Source organism: Netta rufina, assembly GCF_964035555.1.
Source record: "Netta rufina genome assembly, chromosome: 1".
In the NCBI taxonomy this organism is placed as follows: domain Eukaryota; kingdom Metazoa; phylum Chordata; class Aves; order Anseriformes; family Anatidae; genus Netta; species Netta rufina.
Genome location: NC_140123.1, coordinates 3,977,336 through 3,996,848, shown reverse-complemented (window position 1 = coordinate 3,996,848; position 19,513 = coordinate 3,977,336). Strand labels below are relative to the sequence as shown.

The window sequence follows — 19,513 nt, the reverse complement described above, 5'->3', positions numbered from 1 at the left end:
TCCTCTTTGGCAAAGCCTTCTAAAAATTAGCTTGAAATCTTCAAGAGCATTCAAACTAAAATTATCAGGGCAGAAAATGGCATTAGACATCCCTTAATTCTAATCCTAGTCCTGTTGCCAATTTAGCAGGTATCATTAGATGCATCTCTGAACCTTTGTTAGACCAGCCAACCATCCTGTGAAGGGGAGGTAACATTTACTCACCTCCCTTACTGGTTCTAACAGCATTTATTGAACACTATTTGTAAAGCACTTTGGAAGTCACATAAAGAATTACGCTGTTGCTGTTTCTATTACGTACTTTGATGGTTTTCAGAATTAGACCATTTAGGAAGAAGCATCTCTCTTCTCATCAGCTTTTCCACAGCGCAGTTTTCGTGTGATTGAGTCACCATGGTTTAAGAAGTTGATGCTCTTTAGCAAAAAGTAGCTTCTCCTGAACTACAGTAACAGGCTGTATGCACCTCCATTCCGTGGCACTGCACAGTCATGCGGGGTCATCCAGTCCATCTCTGTTGTCGTTCAGGTTGGAAGAAAAATGGGAGCACGCATGCAAGCAGTTACCGTGTTCCAGAGGTTATGAGATAACTGCTTAAAACTCACTGCCTTTATTATTTGGCATATTCACTATAGGAATATCTATTCTTGAAAACGTGCGCTGAGTTCCCTTAAATTGATTTAGCAAATCAGTTTACTGATAGCAGGGCAATAACTGTGTTTTTAAAGTAAGGGAGTTTAAAGACAGAATTGCATCGGCTTAACTTGATTGGCTCCTAAGCTGATTTTGTTGCTTTAGTAATTTTTTTTCTGGCATGACCAAGTTTCAAAATGAGTACTGTAAGTGAAATTTCAATTTTAAAATTACAGTGAAGTGAATTTTTCACCCCTGTGAATGGTTCAGCGTATCCCAGGTCTCTGCAGGTAGGTTCCACTCCCATTACAGCAGCCAGATACAGTCTCCAGTGGTGAAATCCTGGTCCTATTTAAGTCACGTTACTTAGTCTGTTCACAAAATCATCCCTGCTCCTCCCAGAAAACCTCTTTGAGAACATAAAGGCTTACATGTGATTCTTGCCTGATTATTGGGACACAGACTCTATTCAGGTAACAAGGCATGAAGATGAAATGCCAGCTCTGAAACCGCTCTGTTGTGTGATTTCTCTGTAAAGCAAGTTAATAGATGGAACAAAGTCTTTGTAATGGATTATAAACCACATTTTTTAAATAAAGCTTTAAATTTGATCACTCTGGTGGTTTATAAAGGCCATAAGACATCACGTGGTTGTGGGGGCACTGTTAATAAACAGACAGGAAAGTCTCCAGATATTTCCAGTCTCATCTCCCCGCTGTCACATTCAGCAACGTGGGCATCAGCTCTCTCAGAAATACATTGGCCTTTCAGAGCAAAGAGATGAGAAAGGGTTACGCTTTTCTGTGCTTATTTTTTTTTCTTTTGAGCCTGCATTGTGGATAAATAGAGAATTTCAGCCTTTGGCCTGTCTCTCTAGAGTCTTTTAAGAAAAACAGAACAATATGACGGTACAACAAGTCTGATTTTTTTAGAGTGATAAAAAAGACATCAGAGAACAGCAGCAAAACCAGAAATAAAATTATCTCATTCTTTCAATCCCAAGATGGTTTTGTTCCTGTTAAATTTAATTTCACTAAGGGAAGCTGGGAGGAGGGTGTTTTCAGTTTAGGTTTTTCTGTTTGGTTTTGCTTTTAGTTTTTTTTTGTGTTCAGTTCAGCGAGGTAACTTCCAATCTGCACCCTGTGTCTCTGGGAAGAACAGCTCGTGTGCAGCAAGCAGTGCCTCTGCAAAAAAATTGCACTTCTGTGCTTTTCCAGCTGCTGGAGCCTGACGTGGAGTTGATCCTTTCCCTTCTGTGCCCTGTTTTGCAGATGCAGGGGAAGCAAGGCTGTTTCCCCAGACAGGTTACCATCCCTGACCAAGGCTCATGGAAGCCAAGAACCGCTCACAAGGGAGCAAAACAGAGGTGTTTCCAAATAAAACCTCTTTCCCACTTGCCTAAAAATGTGTTGGGCATCATTTGTAATGTTTGTTTCTTTCCTCCCATTGCCCCTTTTAGTGCCCAGATTCATGCAAAGAGAGCTTCGCCCTCCTAGCTGCAGGGCTTGCCAAATGCTAATTGACTGTTAAAAATATCCTCATCAAAGTACAAATGCTGCGAGCCTTTGCTGGCAAGGACCTGCAAGTTGCTCGTCAGGCTCTTGCAAGCCAAGCTCCATAGGTCTGGGAAGTCGATGTCCCCAGCTGAGTGGTAGAATAAACACGTCATTAGGTTTTTAAAATGCTTTCCTCTCCCTCCCATGGACTCCATTTAACATTCTTTCCTGAATAACTCTCTTGTCATAATTATATTTACTAAATGGCACCTCAGTCTATTGTCCATAAATAATAATAATAATAATAATAATCTCTTTAGTGATTGCTTGCCAAAGATTTTTAGAAGTAATTTGTACCTTTTGTTTCCCCTCTGGGGATTTTGCAGCAGATCTGAAAGCCTCAGAATTAATTACAAAATAATTTTAGATACTTTTTTTCATCATCTTTCTTACCTTGTAATTAGAAGGGGCATCGAGGCTGGCTGTGGGCTGTCAGCATGCTTTCAGATCCTGCTCCTCATGCACAGAGAAGTACTTGGGCACACAGCTCTAAAGCACATGAGCAGCAGTGCTGAAGCCAGGGAGCCTCTCACACAACTGCAAGTTTGTCATACACCATACAGCTGTCATATACCAGCTCCAAGCATCTCAAGTGAAAAGTGGGGAAGAGAAAACTTTCTGTGCCTGAAACATGGGTTTGGCATTGCAACAGAATAGATAGTGAAGAAAATAAATAAATAAATAAAGCACAAACAAAAACAGGAGGTCTTCAATTTGTGCCAAAATCTCTTCCTTTCTCAGTTGTGCCTCTTGTTTCCATCTATACATAACAGATATATCCTGTAGTGCTTCGTTAAATATAGCACAAAGGTAAAACAAGCAAACGGCACTCTCTATCCCAACATCTCTACATCAAGAGGAAAAATATTTTCCTTCTTGAGATAGCATCCTTTCAGACAGCTCTGGAGGGCTGTCTGTTAACCCAACATGATATTCTATATTCTCTAACACTAATACAGACAGAAAAGCCACTTGGCTGGCGGTAGCCTAGGGCGAAGTTGCAGATTTTAGTTGGACCATGGGCAGTGACTTACCTGCCCTGCTCTAAATGATTAAGAGTCAAAAAAAAAAAGATAAGTGTATAAGTGCTGAGTGCTGGGCACAGAGACTGCCTTTCTGGTCCTCATTTCTTCCCCGTTCCTAGTACAGTAGGTTCAGTCTGCGACTGGGCTCCACATGTTCCCCACTTGCATTAGGTATTACTCAGGTTAGCAGTGAATGCCAAGACAATTTATATGCTGGCATGTCAGAGAAACCACTTTCCAAATAGTTTATTTCAGCATGTGAATTGATCCAATCTGTGACTCTGGTGGGATGAAAAATACTTTAAGAAAAAAGAAAATGAGCATGTATGGTCAAATAACACTAGAAAAGCAATAGCAAAGACAAACATTTTTCTCAAAAAAAAACAAACAAACAAAAAAAAAAAAGGATGGGAATATTTTAATGTACAAGTACATAACAGGCAAAGAAAGTGTTTGTACTCCTGCCTATTCCACTTGCTCTTGCCCAACAACAGCTTCTTTGAGCTGTAGGTTTTATATTTGTAAAATGTGAGTGATGGTATTCCTGTGGCCTATGAGGACTTGTGATTACTTCTCTGCTACAAACATATTTCCTTGCTACAAACACACGGGGTGTTGCTTGCACTAACCTTGTTTTCCACCTCTTAAAACAGCTTCGATCTTGTTACCATCGGCGGGATCTCCATTATTCTGCACTTCGAGCGGGCTCCCTTCATCACGCAGGAGCACACGCTGTGGCTGCCCTGGGATCGCTTCTTCGTCATGGAAACCATCGTCATGAGGCACGAGGAGAATGAGATCCCCAGCTGTGATCTCAGTAACTTCGCTCGGCCCAACCCCGTGGTCTCGCCATCCCCGCTGACAGCTTTTGCAAGTTCCTGCTCAGAGAAAGGCCCTATCGTTCCTGAAATCCAGGTATGAACCCTATGAGCCCAGAAGAAGATAACCCAGTTCCTTTCTATCCTTCTTTTACCTGTTTTGACCAAATTGAACAATAGTATGCTTCTGTGTCTTTCCCTCCCCCCCTGCTTCGCTGAAAAGAAGCACTCCCAGTTTGTCTCCCCATTTTTCAGACGTCTGCTAGGAGCACACACTCACGAGCACACACGTAGCCAGGTTTGTTTCTCCTTATCCCTGAGAGATGGAGACAAAGCACTTGCGGCTGGCAATGCAAACCTACATTGGCTTTGCTTCTTTGCCTTCACCTTGGAAGGCAAAATTCACCCAGGAATTCAAATGGGACCCCGTGCAACCTGCAGCAACCTTCTGGCAGCCCTTTGGCAGTCAATACTCTAAAGCACAGTGCAAGGCTTAGGAGCTTTTTATACTCATGCTTTTCTTCTGCTCAGGAGCAACTTTCATCCGCTGGGCATTACAGACTTCAGTGGGAGGGTACTGGGTGTGAAATTCCTTGGGTTTTGAAGACACAGCCCTCAGTCTGCAAAGCTGCTGGGGCATGCAGTCAGCAAGGGAAAGGCCTGGCAAATGGCCAGCACGTGGAGCACCTGGGTTTTATTGCGTTTCGTGACACATGGGATGGCTGAGCAGAGTGGGAGGGTGGCTTTTTATTCCTCATCCCCATTTTCCTGGTGTTTAAGGACATATGGATCACATAAAGTAGTTGTAACAACCTGCCGTGGGTTCAAAGTATTTTGCTGAGTGGAAACTGAATGATGCAAACAACTCAGTTCCCCATCCTCTGTAAAAATACTCACTGCTACACATGGATGTGGCAGAATTCAAGCTTTCCTTTCCTGGGCATGTTATTCCCTGGGTTTTAGATGCCAGCATTCAGAGTGTCCTGGGTATTGCTTTTAGTGACAAATAATAACCTGCCAAGGTAGAAATAATAACAAGCGTAGCGACAAATTGTGTGCTTCCTGCTTGACTCCATTGGGGTTTCGGTAGCATTAATGAGGAGAGAAGTCACTTCATATCTTCTAATTGTGGAACACCAGGTACTGAACCAGGTACTGAACAAATGAGCCTAGTGGTCTCTTTACGTTTCCCTCTGGGCCATATCCTGTGAACTTTTCCCACACTAATTTCCAATTAGAGGCCCTGGGTTTGTCCCAGCTTAATTACTAAATAAGTCTCATATCTTGTAATGTCCATCAGATTGCAAATTCTCGGTTCTATTTTCACGTCTCTTTTTCTTATTCCAACAAGCACCATGAAAGGCGATGTTCAGTGCTGAAAGAAGCAAATATCTGATACAGTGATACTATAATCATAATCTCACTCAACCTCACTCATTATTTGGTAGGGTACTTGTTAGATTTTGTTAATTATATCTATCGAACTAAAACATTCTATAATTTCTCTTCAATAACAGTGTCTGTCTATTGACTGTGAAAGCGGCCAGGGATGTAGATCATAAGCAATGGTTCAATACGATTTCCTGACTATAGATGGGCAGTGCCATTTGAAATGCCCTGCAAATATTGTGCTTGGTCTCCAACTGGCAATTCAGAATAATTCTCCTATCAATGTCTTGCATTACATCTGCCAAACCGTTGTGAATGTCACGGATAACGTGGACATCCCAAATGGCACTGGACACCTGTAGTTACGGAATGTAATTAAGTGGGATTCATTTTGAGATTAAGGTATCTAAATCAGGTGTTCACCTACAGTCGTCTGGAGGTGTGCTGGATGTTCGAGCTCCCATTAAACCTGACAGAAACCTAATCAATACTGTCAGCAGAGCCTACAGATCAATTAAACTGACCATCTTGAAGGTATCAGATTGCCACTGACAGTATTGGTTAGATCTCTGCTGACTATAATCAATGCTTAGATGCCTAGCTCATATACACACACTTATATGTCAACATTGGGATTTAGTTGCTGGATTTAGATGCTTAAACTGGAATGGAATCCCACTCAAATTAATATGGCAAGACCCACCTTCTGAAGAACCTCCTTCTTCCTTTTGCCAACAGAGAGACCTGGAAGAGTATCTTTGAGGAGGCTCCTAACTTTTAGGTTCCTAAATTCCCTCATACAAGATGATGAACAGTACTTTTCCCACATGCCAAATGATTGAACCCAAACCTATAAAATTGTATTCTTCCTCAAATACTGACAGATGAAGGTAAAAGAGTTTGTGATGCAGGAGTCATGGAAGAGAATCTGCAATTGTAGCAGAGTCCTGACCGTTCTCAGTTCATAAATGGACTACTTTTAATTCCTGCACTGGGTATACATACAATATAAAATAACCTAGCTGTCAGCCTCTGCAGCTGCATTTTATAATACACAGTCCACGTTAGAGAAATTTTAAATATAATAGTAAAGAATATAGCTGGGAGGAGTTGACAGGCAGATGGCAGGGCTAGGAAAGGGATTTTGACAAGCTAAAGGAGTGGGAAGATAGGAATCTCATGATATGCAACAAGCACATGCAGAGTCCTCTACGTGGATGCATTCAAAACACTAAGTAATACCTTTTAAGTGTTTGATTCAGGTGTCTGAACATGGATTTAGTGCCATTTAAGATGTCTTGAAGGGCCCCTTCAGACCTCCACCTGTAGCTTTAGGAAGGTGGAGATCCCAAGAAGTTCCATGTCAGACCAATCATCCCCATGCAGAGGTTTTGGATACCACAGAACATCTCAAAGGCACCAGATGCCTGTGCTAAGGTCCCCAAATCAGGCCCTAAATGCCTTTCTTTCTCAAAATTCCCCCTGAGCATTACAAAAAAAAAAAAAAAAAAAGACTGATAGTTTCTTGCCGTGTATACTGGCAGAGTGAAGAGTAGCTGTAAGAAAAACATGTAACCCTGCACACAGAAACAATATTTTCTACACTGTCTCATGCAAAGAGTGGAAGAATTTGCTGCTAGCACAAACATAGATCAACACCCAGGTTTGAAGGGAGCAAGGCAGTGAAAATTACTAAGTGGTGAAAATCCCTCGTAAGTCTGAAGCTCCAGCTCTTCTGCCTGACCTGGTGGCTTGACCACTTTTGCTTAGGTTGTGATAAACTCCAAGAGCCCTAATCTTGGACACAGCATATGAATTTGTCTGGGCAAAGCAGCAATTATCAAAGGGAAATAAGCACATCATTACTTTTTGTGCATTCAGGGTATTTTGAAGCTTATTTTTCCCCCTTGTCCCACCAGCGTCCTATTAGATTATCCTTCTCCCACCCTACTTTGTTGCTAGCTTAGTTCTGCTTACAAACTACAAATGCATTTCGGATAATCTGAATTACCATTTGAACCAGATCTTCAAGGAAGCACCCTTAAACACAATCCCTTGTGCTGCTCAGTGCCTTAGTACGGCTGTGCTGACCCTTCCTCTGAAATGGTAGACAGCAGAGACAGATCATGACAGAGAGAAATAATTATTTCTGACAGGGATTTGAACCAGACATGGCAAATAGTACCTCAGTGACAATTATTTCTGTCTGGCTTTTTCCTAAAGGGGTTACATATGAAGACAGATTTGATACAAGGGACCACCTTTACTGCAGCTTGGCTCAGCTGGTCTCTGGTTGAGCCTGGTCCCAGCCCAGCTTGTTGCTGAGCTCCGAAAATATATTTTAAAATTCCTGGGTTTTCCCAGTTCTGTCATTTTTCAGCTTTCTAAGCGCTGAGATATGTAAATTAAAAAGGCTGCATTAGAGAAAGTAAATATTTATGAGCACAGTGGAACAGCACTTTAACTTCTGGATGTGTCCGTTTGTCAAGTGCTGCAAGCCCAGAGGTTGTAAGTTATCACTTGAAAAAGTGTTAGGCCTTGGATAATAGCTTAGAAGAGGTCTTTTCAGGGGGCAGATTACAACATTTGTCGTTATTTATAACTCTAACTAGAAAACCTGTAAGAGATGAGCAAGTTGTCACATCAGGGAATTTTGCTGCTTCCACACAGAAGGAATTGAGTGTGGGAGGCGCAGAAGTGGCTTGGAGAGCCCCAGGACAGCTGTGATCCCTTCCTGATGGGAGGATCTCTTGACCCACCTGCCTTCCAGCCTCCATGCCCTTAGCATTATGAAAGCTGATTATTGCTGGGGAAGTATTTTCATAGCTCATTTTGGGTCCAGCACATGAAAGTATTGCAGAAGTGGTGCAGGAGAGAACAGAGCTAGTTATGACCTCCTGACACATCCCATTATCAGACCAAGTTTTCAGGCTTGCTGCTAAGCTTCTACCTTCATCTTTCGAACTTTCCCAAAGGTTGCCAGCTTGTGCTGAAAGTGACCATGTTGGGTGCTTACCTAGGGATGAAATTTTCTGAAAAGTAACAGCTAATTTATTTTCCCAAAAGAACTGAGAAAGAAATGCCCTTTATCACCATTTTGCACAGGAGAATCAGCATGGTGTAGGGGATGTACGCTGCATTGCCTTCCAGAAAATGTCCCTGCATTTCTCCAACTAAAAATAAATAATAATAATGCTAAGATCTGATTATACTTTAGCAGGTAAATTACCTGAAAATCCCATCTTTAGTGAGTCTCCTCTATTCTCAAAGCAGAACAGGGTCAGACAAAACTTTCCCTGCTGTCTTTCAGTCTTCTGTGAAATTCTGTACTGGAGTGGAGACCTGTGAGGTGAACATCCCAGTCAGTCAGCAATATCCCTACTGAGTGGCTGGAGGAGAAAACGAAGCAACTCACCTGGAATACTAATGAATTTAGAAAAGGAGGGGAAAGGAGAGAGCAAGGCAGGGGAAAGATGTCAATGGTGGTAGGTCAGGCCAAGAGCTTCATTGCGTAGGTAAGATCGGAGGGAGTTTTAAGCAAACATCAGAATAAGTAGGAACGAATGTGAGGGCAGAAGATAAGGGTCAAGACACAAGGGGAAAAGAGGCTAGAGCTAGAAAGGGCAAAGAGGACCAGAGGTGAGGTAGGAGAGGACAAGTTACAGGGAAGGAGTGAGAGGTCAAGGGGAAAAACTGCTATGGGTGAGTCAGAGAGGTTGGGAGCATGATTAGTGACATGGGAGAATGGCAGGTTATGGGCAAGACTGGGGAACATCCTTGAGGATACAAGACACATACCAAGGGCTTGATATTTTATTGGAAGAAAAAGCCAAGAGGCAAAGATTAGCAACTACAGAAACCTACCAAGATAGCAGAAGAAATGGAAGCTTTACTGTTGGGCTGGAGTCATCTCAGACACCTTTCGCCATGAGTCCAGGGACTCCTTTTAGCAACGAGTCTCATTGTAAACACTGACTCAAACAAGACACTTACTGATAAATTCTCAACTCACTCTTAGAATTATAGAATCCTAGAATCATTAAGGTTGGAAGAGACCTTCAAGATCATTTGGTCCAACCATCATCCTACTACCAATATAACCCAATAAACCATGTCTTCATCCATCCGTAGGCTGAGCTCGATACATTCCAGTTGCTCTCTCACATAAAGAGTAGCTCTACCACCTCACCTTCCTGGCCTGTCTTTCCCCAAAGGCACGTAGCCATCCATGAGAGCATTCCAGTCATGCGAGCTATCCCACCATGTCTCCGGAACTGCAATCTGATTGTAGCCCTGTGACCACACACAGGTCTCTAATTCTTCTTGTTTATTCTCCATGCTGTGTGTCTCACTGTATGGGCAATTCAGAGAGGTAATCGAGCATGTAGGTTTCCAAGGAGGGGTGAAAAAGGATGTTCCATGAGATCCATATGCACTGCCACAAGAGGCACCCCAACTTGGGCCATGTTTTGCTGACTACCCTCTCTCTGTAACTCTCACTTTCTCAAATCTTTCATAGTTTAAAGCCCTCTTTACGGGCTTGGCCAACCTGTTGGCAAAGACACATGTGTGCCACTTAGTGAGGTGGATCCCCTCTCTCCCTATCAGTTGTCTTTAAACAGGGTCCCGTGGTCATAGGAACCAAAAGCCTGTTGCCAACACCAGTGGCACAGCCAGTTATCAGCTTGGAAAATCTGTCTCCTCCTCCTCCCATCCTCCCTCCTCCCTGGAAGGACTGAGAAAAAAATGTCTGAGCTCCCAAATCCTTTATCATCATCTCCAGAGCTCTAAAATCCTGTCTGATAATTTCCAATTTGACCTTAGTACCATTAGTGCCCACATGGAATAGCCACAGAGGGTAATAGTCCAATGCATGGAGAACCCTTGGCACTTTACACTCCGATGTAACAGAGATGAAGAGGAGGCATTCCTGGCTTCCAGAAATAACTCTATAAATTATAAATCTGATTTCATAATTGATGCCTACTAGGTGTGCTTTTTTAGACGTGTCTACCAGAGCATGTATAAAGGTGTGTTTGATTAATTGCAGCTTCACTGCCGTTTCCTGTCTGCTCGGAGCTGATTTAACACTCCTGGATTGCTTTTCCACAGGCTCTACAGGAGGAGATTAACGTTTCCGGTAGTAAAATAAAAGTGAGTTACCTGAGCAGTCGCACAGCTGGCTACAAATCAGTCCTGAGGATCAGCATGACCCACCCCACCATCCCCTTCAACCTCATGAAAGTCCACCTCATGGTGGCCGTCGAGGGGCGCCTCTTCAGAAAGTGGTTTGCAGCTGCTCCAGACCTGTCCTATTATTTCATCTGGGATAAGACAGACGTCTACAGCCAGAAGGTGTATGGGCTTTCGGAAGCTTTTGGTAAGTGACCCCAGGGCCTGCATCTCTTTTTAGAAGCAGCCGAGTGGCAACGCACAAACGTTGTCGGAGACTGTTATGGTCCAACTGCTAACACATAAAATGGTCCCTGCTGGTTCACTGCTGTTTCCTTGGAGAGGATTGGGCCCAGCTGTTCAGACAGCACACGTTTTCCCAGCAGATGAATGCTTATCTGTTCTCTGGCTCTTGGCCCAGCATACGTCCTGAGCTGCTACCATCATACCCATGAAGAAGGAATGAACTGGGACTAGAGGCATTTGGCTACCTCTCACCTACAGCTGAAAGCTGTCAGCACTTCTTTGAAATAAATCCCTAGGACTGAGTCTTAATCTCTTCCCCTCCTTCTGTCTGACCTTCAGGATTACCCTGATCTCCTAGTTTCCTATTTATTACCTTTTTAAGAATGTCATCCCAAGCTGGGATGCTCTAGGCATGGTGCTCTTCTCCTTCGTACCTTATGCAGCCACTTGCATCTGCAAAAGGCTGTCAGAAGCTGCAGGGCAGAGGATGAAAGGGCTCTGCAAACTCTGGGTGCCACATCCACAGCACCAACCAGTATGGCCCATGCCTTCCGTTCTGCAGGGACAGAACCTGAAGTCCTCACAGCAGCAGGAATCTGTGCTGTGGTTATAATACCCATGCAGATACACACTTCTTTCCAGTTCCTGCTGCCATCCCAGACCTCACCTAGTGAGCCCTGTGCAATGATGGTGGAAGGAAGAGGGTATTTTGAGTGTATAGTGAATAAGGTGATGCTGCTCTGCAGCTTTTCCTTTCTGGCTGATGAACAGCCAGGGAAATTTATGTATAGGTCTTTAGCAGGGTGTAGACTGGACCTTTCAGGATGCCAAGTCAATGATATTAGCAACATGGGAGAGATCCCAAACTAACAAATAGAGCTCTTGTTGATAGAAGGATTGTTCCCTGGTGCCTTATAGCCCCACAGAAGATAAGTCTTTTTAGAGGAGATGTTTTCTAAGAGGGAGAAAAGGTGTCTTCCTTGTACTCTGCTGCCTCGAGTAGGCTGGGTGATACAACCTGCTGAACCTTACACAGTCTGGAGCACAGAATAAGCAGCTTGTCTTCATATCACATACTGAAATATTATGTTTACATGCTCTTCAAGATGCTAGATGAGCAGGTGATGCATCACTCCATGATGCAGCTCTGCAGCCCCAGGGTACACAAGCAAGTCTGAGGACATCAGCATTCAGGCTTCCACCAGCAGCGTGGAAAATATCAAGTCTTTATTTCCTGAACTACAGCTTCCCCTGATACTGTGTGAACCTGAAAAGGGTGATATTTGATGGGGGATCTTGAGTTCACTTAGTGCTCAGCACTTTTCAGGATACCAGACTTCTTTTTCTGGCAAAAAAAAAAAAAAAAAAAAAAAAAAGAGCTATATAATTGCTTTTCTTTTGATCAGAACTTACATTTCTGCTCTGCTCCAGCTGTTAGTACTGAAAAGATCTGGTAGGGCAGAAGAAAAGCAGACCAATGAAACTGGGTCTTGCACTTCTGAGAAAATAATTATTCTGTCAAAACCGTGATTCTCCTTTTACTGACATCATTTTACTCCTAAGTGATTCTGGTACGTTCAGCAGAGTTACTCCTAAAAGACTCTGATTAGACATCATGGCAAGTCAAACTGCATTTTGCTGTGTATCTTTTTGACATTAACAATGTCCACAAGTCAACCTGGTGTGAGACTGCTGCCTCTGAGGGATTCACTGTCCCTTGCTTCATTTGTGTAAGTCTTTACTTTCCAAGTAAGGCCATGATTTTAAGCAAATTCCTAACATGCAGTCTTACCTCAAAGATAGCAGACAGGAGTAAAATGCTCCCATTTAGGAGCCCAGCATTATTTTATACTCTAGAATAGCCATTGTTTTAAGATATGTCTTTAAAACAGTGCCTTTTAAATATTTAGCACATTTGCCCAACATCTACAACTGTGTTGACCTTTTTAAATGCAGGGTGGCCTTTAAAGTGGGAAATATTAAGACTCCACATTATGATGATGACATTTTAAATGAAATAGGCAGTTGCACGTAGAATTGTTCTTGCCCCCGCTCAGCTGAAATTCTGCGTGTGCTGATTGTGCATTTCCAAATTACTAACCTAGGGAGTCTTTTGTTTCTCTCTTGCTCACAGTTTCAGTGGGTTATGAGTATGAATCTTGTCCTGACTTGATCCTGTGGGAGAAGAGGACGGCTGTGCTTCAAGGCTATGAAATTGACGCTTCCAAACTTGGAGGATGGTCCCTGGACAAGCACCATGCCCTCAACATACAAAGTGGTAGGTTGACTGTAGCACATAGCAGGAGAATAATGCTGTGTTGCAAGGCCCAGTTGCTTGTCATCATTAAGAATTCAAGAAAAGGAAAGGAAAGAAACCTGACCAACACAAGTATTCTATCACATATGCTACCAACAAATTATTTATAGTAATGTACATTTAGAAGCAATTTTGTGTGTGTAAACCCAAGAGGAGCTGACCATGGTGAACCAAATGAATGTCCATGAATCATATAGGCATCTCTAACTTTGTATTGTTCTTAAAAGAAGGTGATTAACAAGGAATTTATTCCAATAATAATAATAAGGGGAATATATTCAGTGTATTCAGATTGGACCTACTATTGATTTTAAATCCACCCAAACATATCCTGCAGCATGCAGAAATGAGAGGTTTTGCAGGTTATAAAGGAAAATGGAAGGTGCCAGAGTCCTTGAAGGGAGCTCAAGCCTGCATAAGGAAGGTTTGGAGGCTGATCAGCCTCCACTGAACACATTCAAAGGATGGAAGTGCTGTCTCTCTCTGAATGATAGCAGTGGTATGGGAGCAAACATCTAAATTCATCCCACACCACTGCTGAAAACACTACACTTATAAGGAACATAAGCAGAGCTCCTTTGAGCTTTGCAGATGAAACATTTCTCTAGAGAGTGCACCATGGTTTTCTTGTCTCTTATCTTTTCATGAGCTATGTGATTTTTTTTTCCCTGGTAGGCTGCAAATTACAGGGCAAAGAGGGACAGAAAAGGAAGGTGAAAATTCATGAGATGCTGAAAAGTGTATTTCATTCAAAAGCAAAGACGGTCTTGTTCTCCCTATATACTTTTATTTTGCAAGAAATGTAATGGGGCTGTAAAAAAAAATGCTTACTTCAAATAAGGGGGCCCTCCTTGAAACCATCACAAAAAAATACTAGGAAGGATGATACACCCCCTTGCCACTTGATAGGTTCCCCAGCTGGTATCCTGCAGTGCCATTGTGTTACCCTTAATTTCCTTATTACTGTTTTTTTTTCTGTCTAGGCATCTTGCACAAAGGAAATGGGGAAAACCAGTTTATTTCCCAGCAGCCGCCTGTAATTGGAAGTATTATGGGCAACGGCCGTAGACGTAGCATTTCTTGTCCAAGCTGCAATGGGCTTGCAGATGGGAACAAGCTCCTGGCTCCTGTTGCCCTAACATGTGGGTCTGATGGAAGTCTTTACGTCGGAGATTTCAACTACATCCGAAGAATCTTTCCCTCTGGCAATGTCACCAACATACTGGAGTTAAGGTACACTGTGCTGCATGTGGCTGTTATAATTATGCCATTACATTCTGCATAAATCTTGCATAACCAAAATGAGCAAAACTTTTAATAAGAAACACTAAAACAGAAAAGAAAAAAGAGCTGCCCAGATTTGCCTCTTCTGCAACTCTGCTGATTTTGACTTACACCAGAGAAACATTGGCCTAGCAAGATTTCTTCCAGAATTGAGTCATATACCAAAAATATTGTCACATTTTTGTGCTGCTGAATCAAACTGTGTTAATGTCTCCCCTTCAGTCTAGTTAGAGACCAGTGGGAATTCTTAAAATTAACAACCAGCCTCCGGGATAACCTACACTTGGAAGGACACAGCACTGATGACAATATGTAGAGGTTAATCAGGACAGATGATCATTCATACTTAAGACAGGATGATCACCGAGGGAGTCACAGATTCAAGGCTTTTTTAGTTGTTTTTGAGGGACAAACACGTATCAGTTCCCTGCAGTCTCCAACTGAACAGCTGTGTCAGGGTGAGAATGTAGATGGATCATCTTAAAACAAGTGAAGCATTTCCTTTTACCCTAAATAACAAAGGAAAAAAAATATATAAGGAGAAATAGTGAGGCTTGTTAAGGAACATCCATTAAAAATAAGGAAGGGGAGGGAACATTACAAATTGATCACAAGTTCTGAGGAAATTAAATAGATTCTGACTGAAACAAAATTTCATATTGACCTCCGTGGTGATATTTTTCATTTGCAAAATTTCCACAACAAAAACACTTACCCACTTCGATGCACCACAGCCTGCTTCTGGACCCTTCATGTGGCCAGATGAGACTCACCCCAGGAACAGCACTGGAGTTAAACCAGTGTTTCTGAAGGAGATCTCTCTGTTTGAAGGACCTGGCCTAAAGTCCTGAGAGCTCAATATGAAGTTAGCATTGTAGGATGGTTCGCATTCCCATTTAGCTCTCAAGGTCTGACCTGAAAGAGAAAGAAAGTAAAAATCTCCCCGCTATACTCAGCTTTAACAACCTGTCTTCTGGGGACAAAAGTAAGGCCCCATTTCTGCCAGGACTGTCATGCAGAAGGCCCCATTACAGCTTACTAGAGCAGCAGGATCCCATACAGCATTTTGTATTTGCATTTGCTCCACAAGGCTACAGGTGGAAAATGGAAGGGCTGAACTGCAGCAGAATTGGTTTCTAGGATCCTTTTAGTCCCTCATTTACAAACACACCGTAGGCATTAGGTCTGCAAGACTTTGCTGAAGGCCTAATTTGGCATGCAGAACTGTCACTGTAGATCATGGAATATGAGAAAAAAATCCAGACAGCTAACACAAGGCTGACACTTACAGAATAGGTGTCTTGCTCTGCCCACAGAAAGACCACAAAATCAGGATTCATTGTGTGAGGAAGCCCACAATGACATGTGTACAGTCACATCCCAGAGGGCTGGAGTACCTTTTGAGTAAATAAGCAAAAAGCTGATTCCTGCTGTTCATTTATTTGATATACAAATACATAATCTCTCTCATATTTATAAGGGAAGAAGATGGAATAAATCTTCTGTGCTGGTCCACATTAAAGAGTATAATATTCTTCCAGTGCCAGAAAGTTATTTTAATGACCAAAGGTGAGATTTCCAGAAGAGCCTAGGTGATTTGGGGCCCAAATCCCACTGCAACTCGCTGGGATTAATATCTCATTCCCTGAAGTACAATTTTGAAAACCCGATCCCTGTTTCATTGTCAGTGGAAATACCAGACCCAGCGGAGGTTTTGCAGAGTATTTCCTGACTGGAAAAGAGAAAATTGGAAGCCTTGACAGAGTGGCCTTGCTGGCTTTTGCGCAGAGCCACAAAGTTAAATTTACTCCAGATTTAAATCTGCTGGAACGATTGCTGCTTCATCTGTGCAAACACTTAGGTTACTGGATCTAATAAACATTTCTTCACTTTGGTGTGCTATAAAGTAAGCGAGTTCAGATGCAGGCTGACTAAAAGCTGGGGAGGAAAGCCATTGCTTTTGTACTAAATGGAGTTTGCTTGTGTCTTCTCAAATCAGCATCTCTGCAGAGATTAACACCCTCATAATTTGGCTTTGGGGTTGGATTTTTTTTCCTTTTTTTATTTTTATTTTTTTTTAGAGTGTAGTGTTCCGTTGCAGAGAGGAAAGCAAATGCATTGTGGGTCACAGATAACTGCAGCATGGGTATAACCGGCCCCATGAAAAATGGCCAGCTCGGCATAATTTCAGTCTTCTGGGCTGGAGTTCATGAGTTTACAGCAATGAACTGCCACCCACAACTATGCAACTGTTAAGTTATCTTTGCAAATCACAAGGTATGCTTTGAGGATAGTGAAAAAAGCCGTGAAGATATCTGCATCTACATATATTTAGCTTGGCACTGCTCTGTATGATAAAGTCTGCCTGGTCCTATCTTTTGCATAAGTGGATAACTCCAAGCAGGTGAGATCACACTTCCTTTGTGATATGCAGCGATGCATAAGAGAGCTCACTGACAAGTAATATCCAATATAAAATATATCAGTGTCATTCCAGCTAAGTCTTTATTTATTATTGCATTGTATGATACAGTTACTGTCAAGTTTTCAATCTGCTAATAATGCTTCAAACTGAGCCGCTAACACCTCATTCTTTCTTCTATTCCCTGCTTTCCTGTCTTCTGTCAGAAATAAAGATTTCAGACATAGGTAAGCCAACCAGTGGAGAATTCTTCTGCCGCTCCCTGTCTTGTTGCATGTTGTTACACAGTAAGCCATGAGTGCCATTTCCAGATGATTCAAGAGGAAATGAAGCTGGTGTGATTAAAACTGGCGTAGGCGATCAGTCATCAGAACGGGAAGCCATTAATCACCGAGCAGAATCGCACAGACTTCTGCATGATCAGTTGCAGTTGCAGACAGAGGAAAGATAGGCACGAGAAGCAGGGTAACAGGAGGAGGAGGGTGGAAGGAAAAAAGGGTGGGAATTCAGCAGGTAAAGAGAAGGCACCACCAGGATACAGGTCTCTTGGAGAACTTTGATGGAGAAATAATCTTCATGGGGTGAAGTGTCTTCCCTTTGAGTTTTGGGGAGTGCAACGGACAAAATGAAGGGCCAGATGTACCCTGGCATCATTCATCTAGGGAACTAAGGTTTTGTAACTCTGTCGGCTTATGCTCTTCAGAGAGAGCCTTTGCATTTTGTGAAAGTGTGTCAGGCTCAGATAGGAGGTAGTGCAACTCGGAACCTTAGCCAGGAAATGCAATAAAAAAAAAAAAAAGAAAAAGAGTAATGACAAGAAAACAACATTAAAGACAGACTCCTAAATTGGAGCTTTGTCACTAAGAATATTTGTCACTCGGGTTCATTGGAGTTGCAGTGGGTTTGATCCAATCAGTTGCATTCAGGAAGATGTCAACCTCCTGTCACTGCCTGTGTTTGCAAGGACTTCTCTGGCTCTGACAAGTTTCCCATCCTTCTCCCCAGATGCTTTCTAAATTAGAAGCTTAGACTGTGGAGTTGGGTGTTTTTTTTTTGGTTTAGTTTTCTTTTTGCATTTGGGATTGGGGATTTTTTGTGCTACGTGCTTTTTATTTACTGTTTCTTTGATTTTATAGAGGCTGTGCAAAACCAGAAATGTTCATTTTATCTGCATGCCTGGAAATGCAATAGAGTAGAAAGTGTTTTTTTGTCTTATTGCCAAAACATTAATGAAAGGCTGAGCTTCCCCTGTATAATGAACTGGCCCAAGGGGTCTATTAGTTGGGCTGGGAGGTTGGTACACAAGACCTTTGCACTGGCTGTCTTCATCAGGCTGAGTTCCAGACCCCAGCTTCTCTTTCACATCATTCGAAGGCAACACAAAATCTCATTTCTCTTTGGATCAGCCAGGTTGTATCCTTAATGACCTAGAAATACACAGCCACTAAAGTGCACCTGCTTTGACAGTGAAGGGCAGCAGCTGAAGAGCTGTTACAAGAAGAGTTTTTATATGTGAAGGCAATCACTGAGTCAAGATATACGGACTGGCCACAAATGCTGCAGATGCCACCAGAGTTATAGGAAGTTGGCAGGGCTTCAGCCTGTAGGCAATTCCTGAAAAATAAGAAATGAAATGAAGGCAAGCTAAGGCATTTCTACTCCAATGCAGTCTAAAGGGAACCAGTAAGGGTGAAGGAAGAGATGAGGAGCTCTAGATTGCATATTCCCATCTGAGACTCCATTAAAGGACTCATCTATGTGAGTTAGCAGCTGTTGTGTGTCATTTGCCATAGCATGTCGTGTTAGGAAGCCTGTTCATCCCTGAGCCATGAAGAAATGAGTGGGTGTAGTCCTAGCTTTGAGCTCCAGAGGGCCCAAACCTTGACGTCGTTGGCAGGCAATAATTGCAGTGGGTGAGATCCAAAGGAGCAAACCTCGGTGGTTTGGAAAAGCTGCAGTCCATATGTAAAAGCTTCCTTGTTTCAGGGAGAAGGATCTCTGGAGCTTGTTCTTCAGAGGTGCTAGAGCTACTGACCAAGAGGCTCAGCTCTACAGTGCAGCATAGGTAGCTGAGCTCCATCTCTGTAACAGCCAAAAAGGCTGTGGGCCAACACAGAAACATCAGCTAACCTAGAAATCATCGTGAAATAGCAATGCATCCCAATTTTTCCCCCATCTGTCATTCAATAGTAGATGAATATGAACCTATTCCCATATGTCTACGTGTATGGACCTGTCTTGATGGACCAACAGAACCTAAAGACCTTTTCCAAGCATGGCAATAATAATTTGCAGTTAATTGGCATTACCTTTTCTCTGCAGGAACATGGAGTGCAGTGAAGCATTTCTGTCTTGCAGATGTGCAAAAAGTGGCCACACTTAAAGCATATTCTTCCTTTGTTGTTTCCATCCTTACCTCAGAAAGACAAATCTACAATTAGTGGCAAAAAGAGATGCCTGAGAAAACTGCCCAAGGTTCGGATCAAAAGTCCTTTGCAGTCCGTGGGCTGGCTTACAGCATTGCTATGAAGTTTTATTACCCAGCCTGCGACACCAGAAGAGCTTTGGGCATTGCACACAAACTGAAAACACTAAAAGGCCAAGTGTAAATTCAGCTCACTGCACTGTGTGGCCTCCTTATGTGCTAATCTAT

At 42.6% G+C, this 19,513-nt stretch overlaps 1 protein-coding gene across 3 annotated transcripts in view; it reads left to right on the top strand.

Annotated features, from left to right (window-relative positions):
* TENM4 (teneurin transmembrane protein 4) overlaps nucleotides 1-19,513 on the top strand; it is a gene marked incomplete at both ends in the record, with an annotated part of 332,174 nt that overhangs the window by 256,115 nt on the left and 56,546 nt on the right. For 2 of the 3 annotated variants that reach the window (XM_084306305.1, XM_084306303.1), the window contains 5 exons: nucleotides 3,866-4,127; nucleotides 10,532-10,799; nucleotides 12,972-13,115; nucleotides 14,138-14,387; nucleotides 17,067-17,087. In XM_084306305.1, the coding sequence (XP_084162431.1) occupies nucleotides 3,866-4,127; nucleotides 10,532-10,799; nucleotides 12,972-13,115; nucleotides 14,138-14,387; nucleotides 17,067-17,087 (945 nt within the window). The remainder of the gene's footprint in view (nucleotides 1-3,865; nucleotides 4,128-10,531; nucleotides 10,800-12,971; nucleotides 13,116-14,137; nucleotides 14,388-17,066; nucleotides 17,088-19,513) is intronic. The other variant, XM_084306304.1, reaches the window with a different exon arrangement.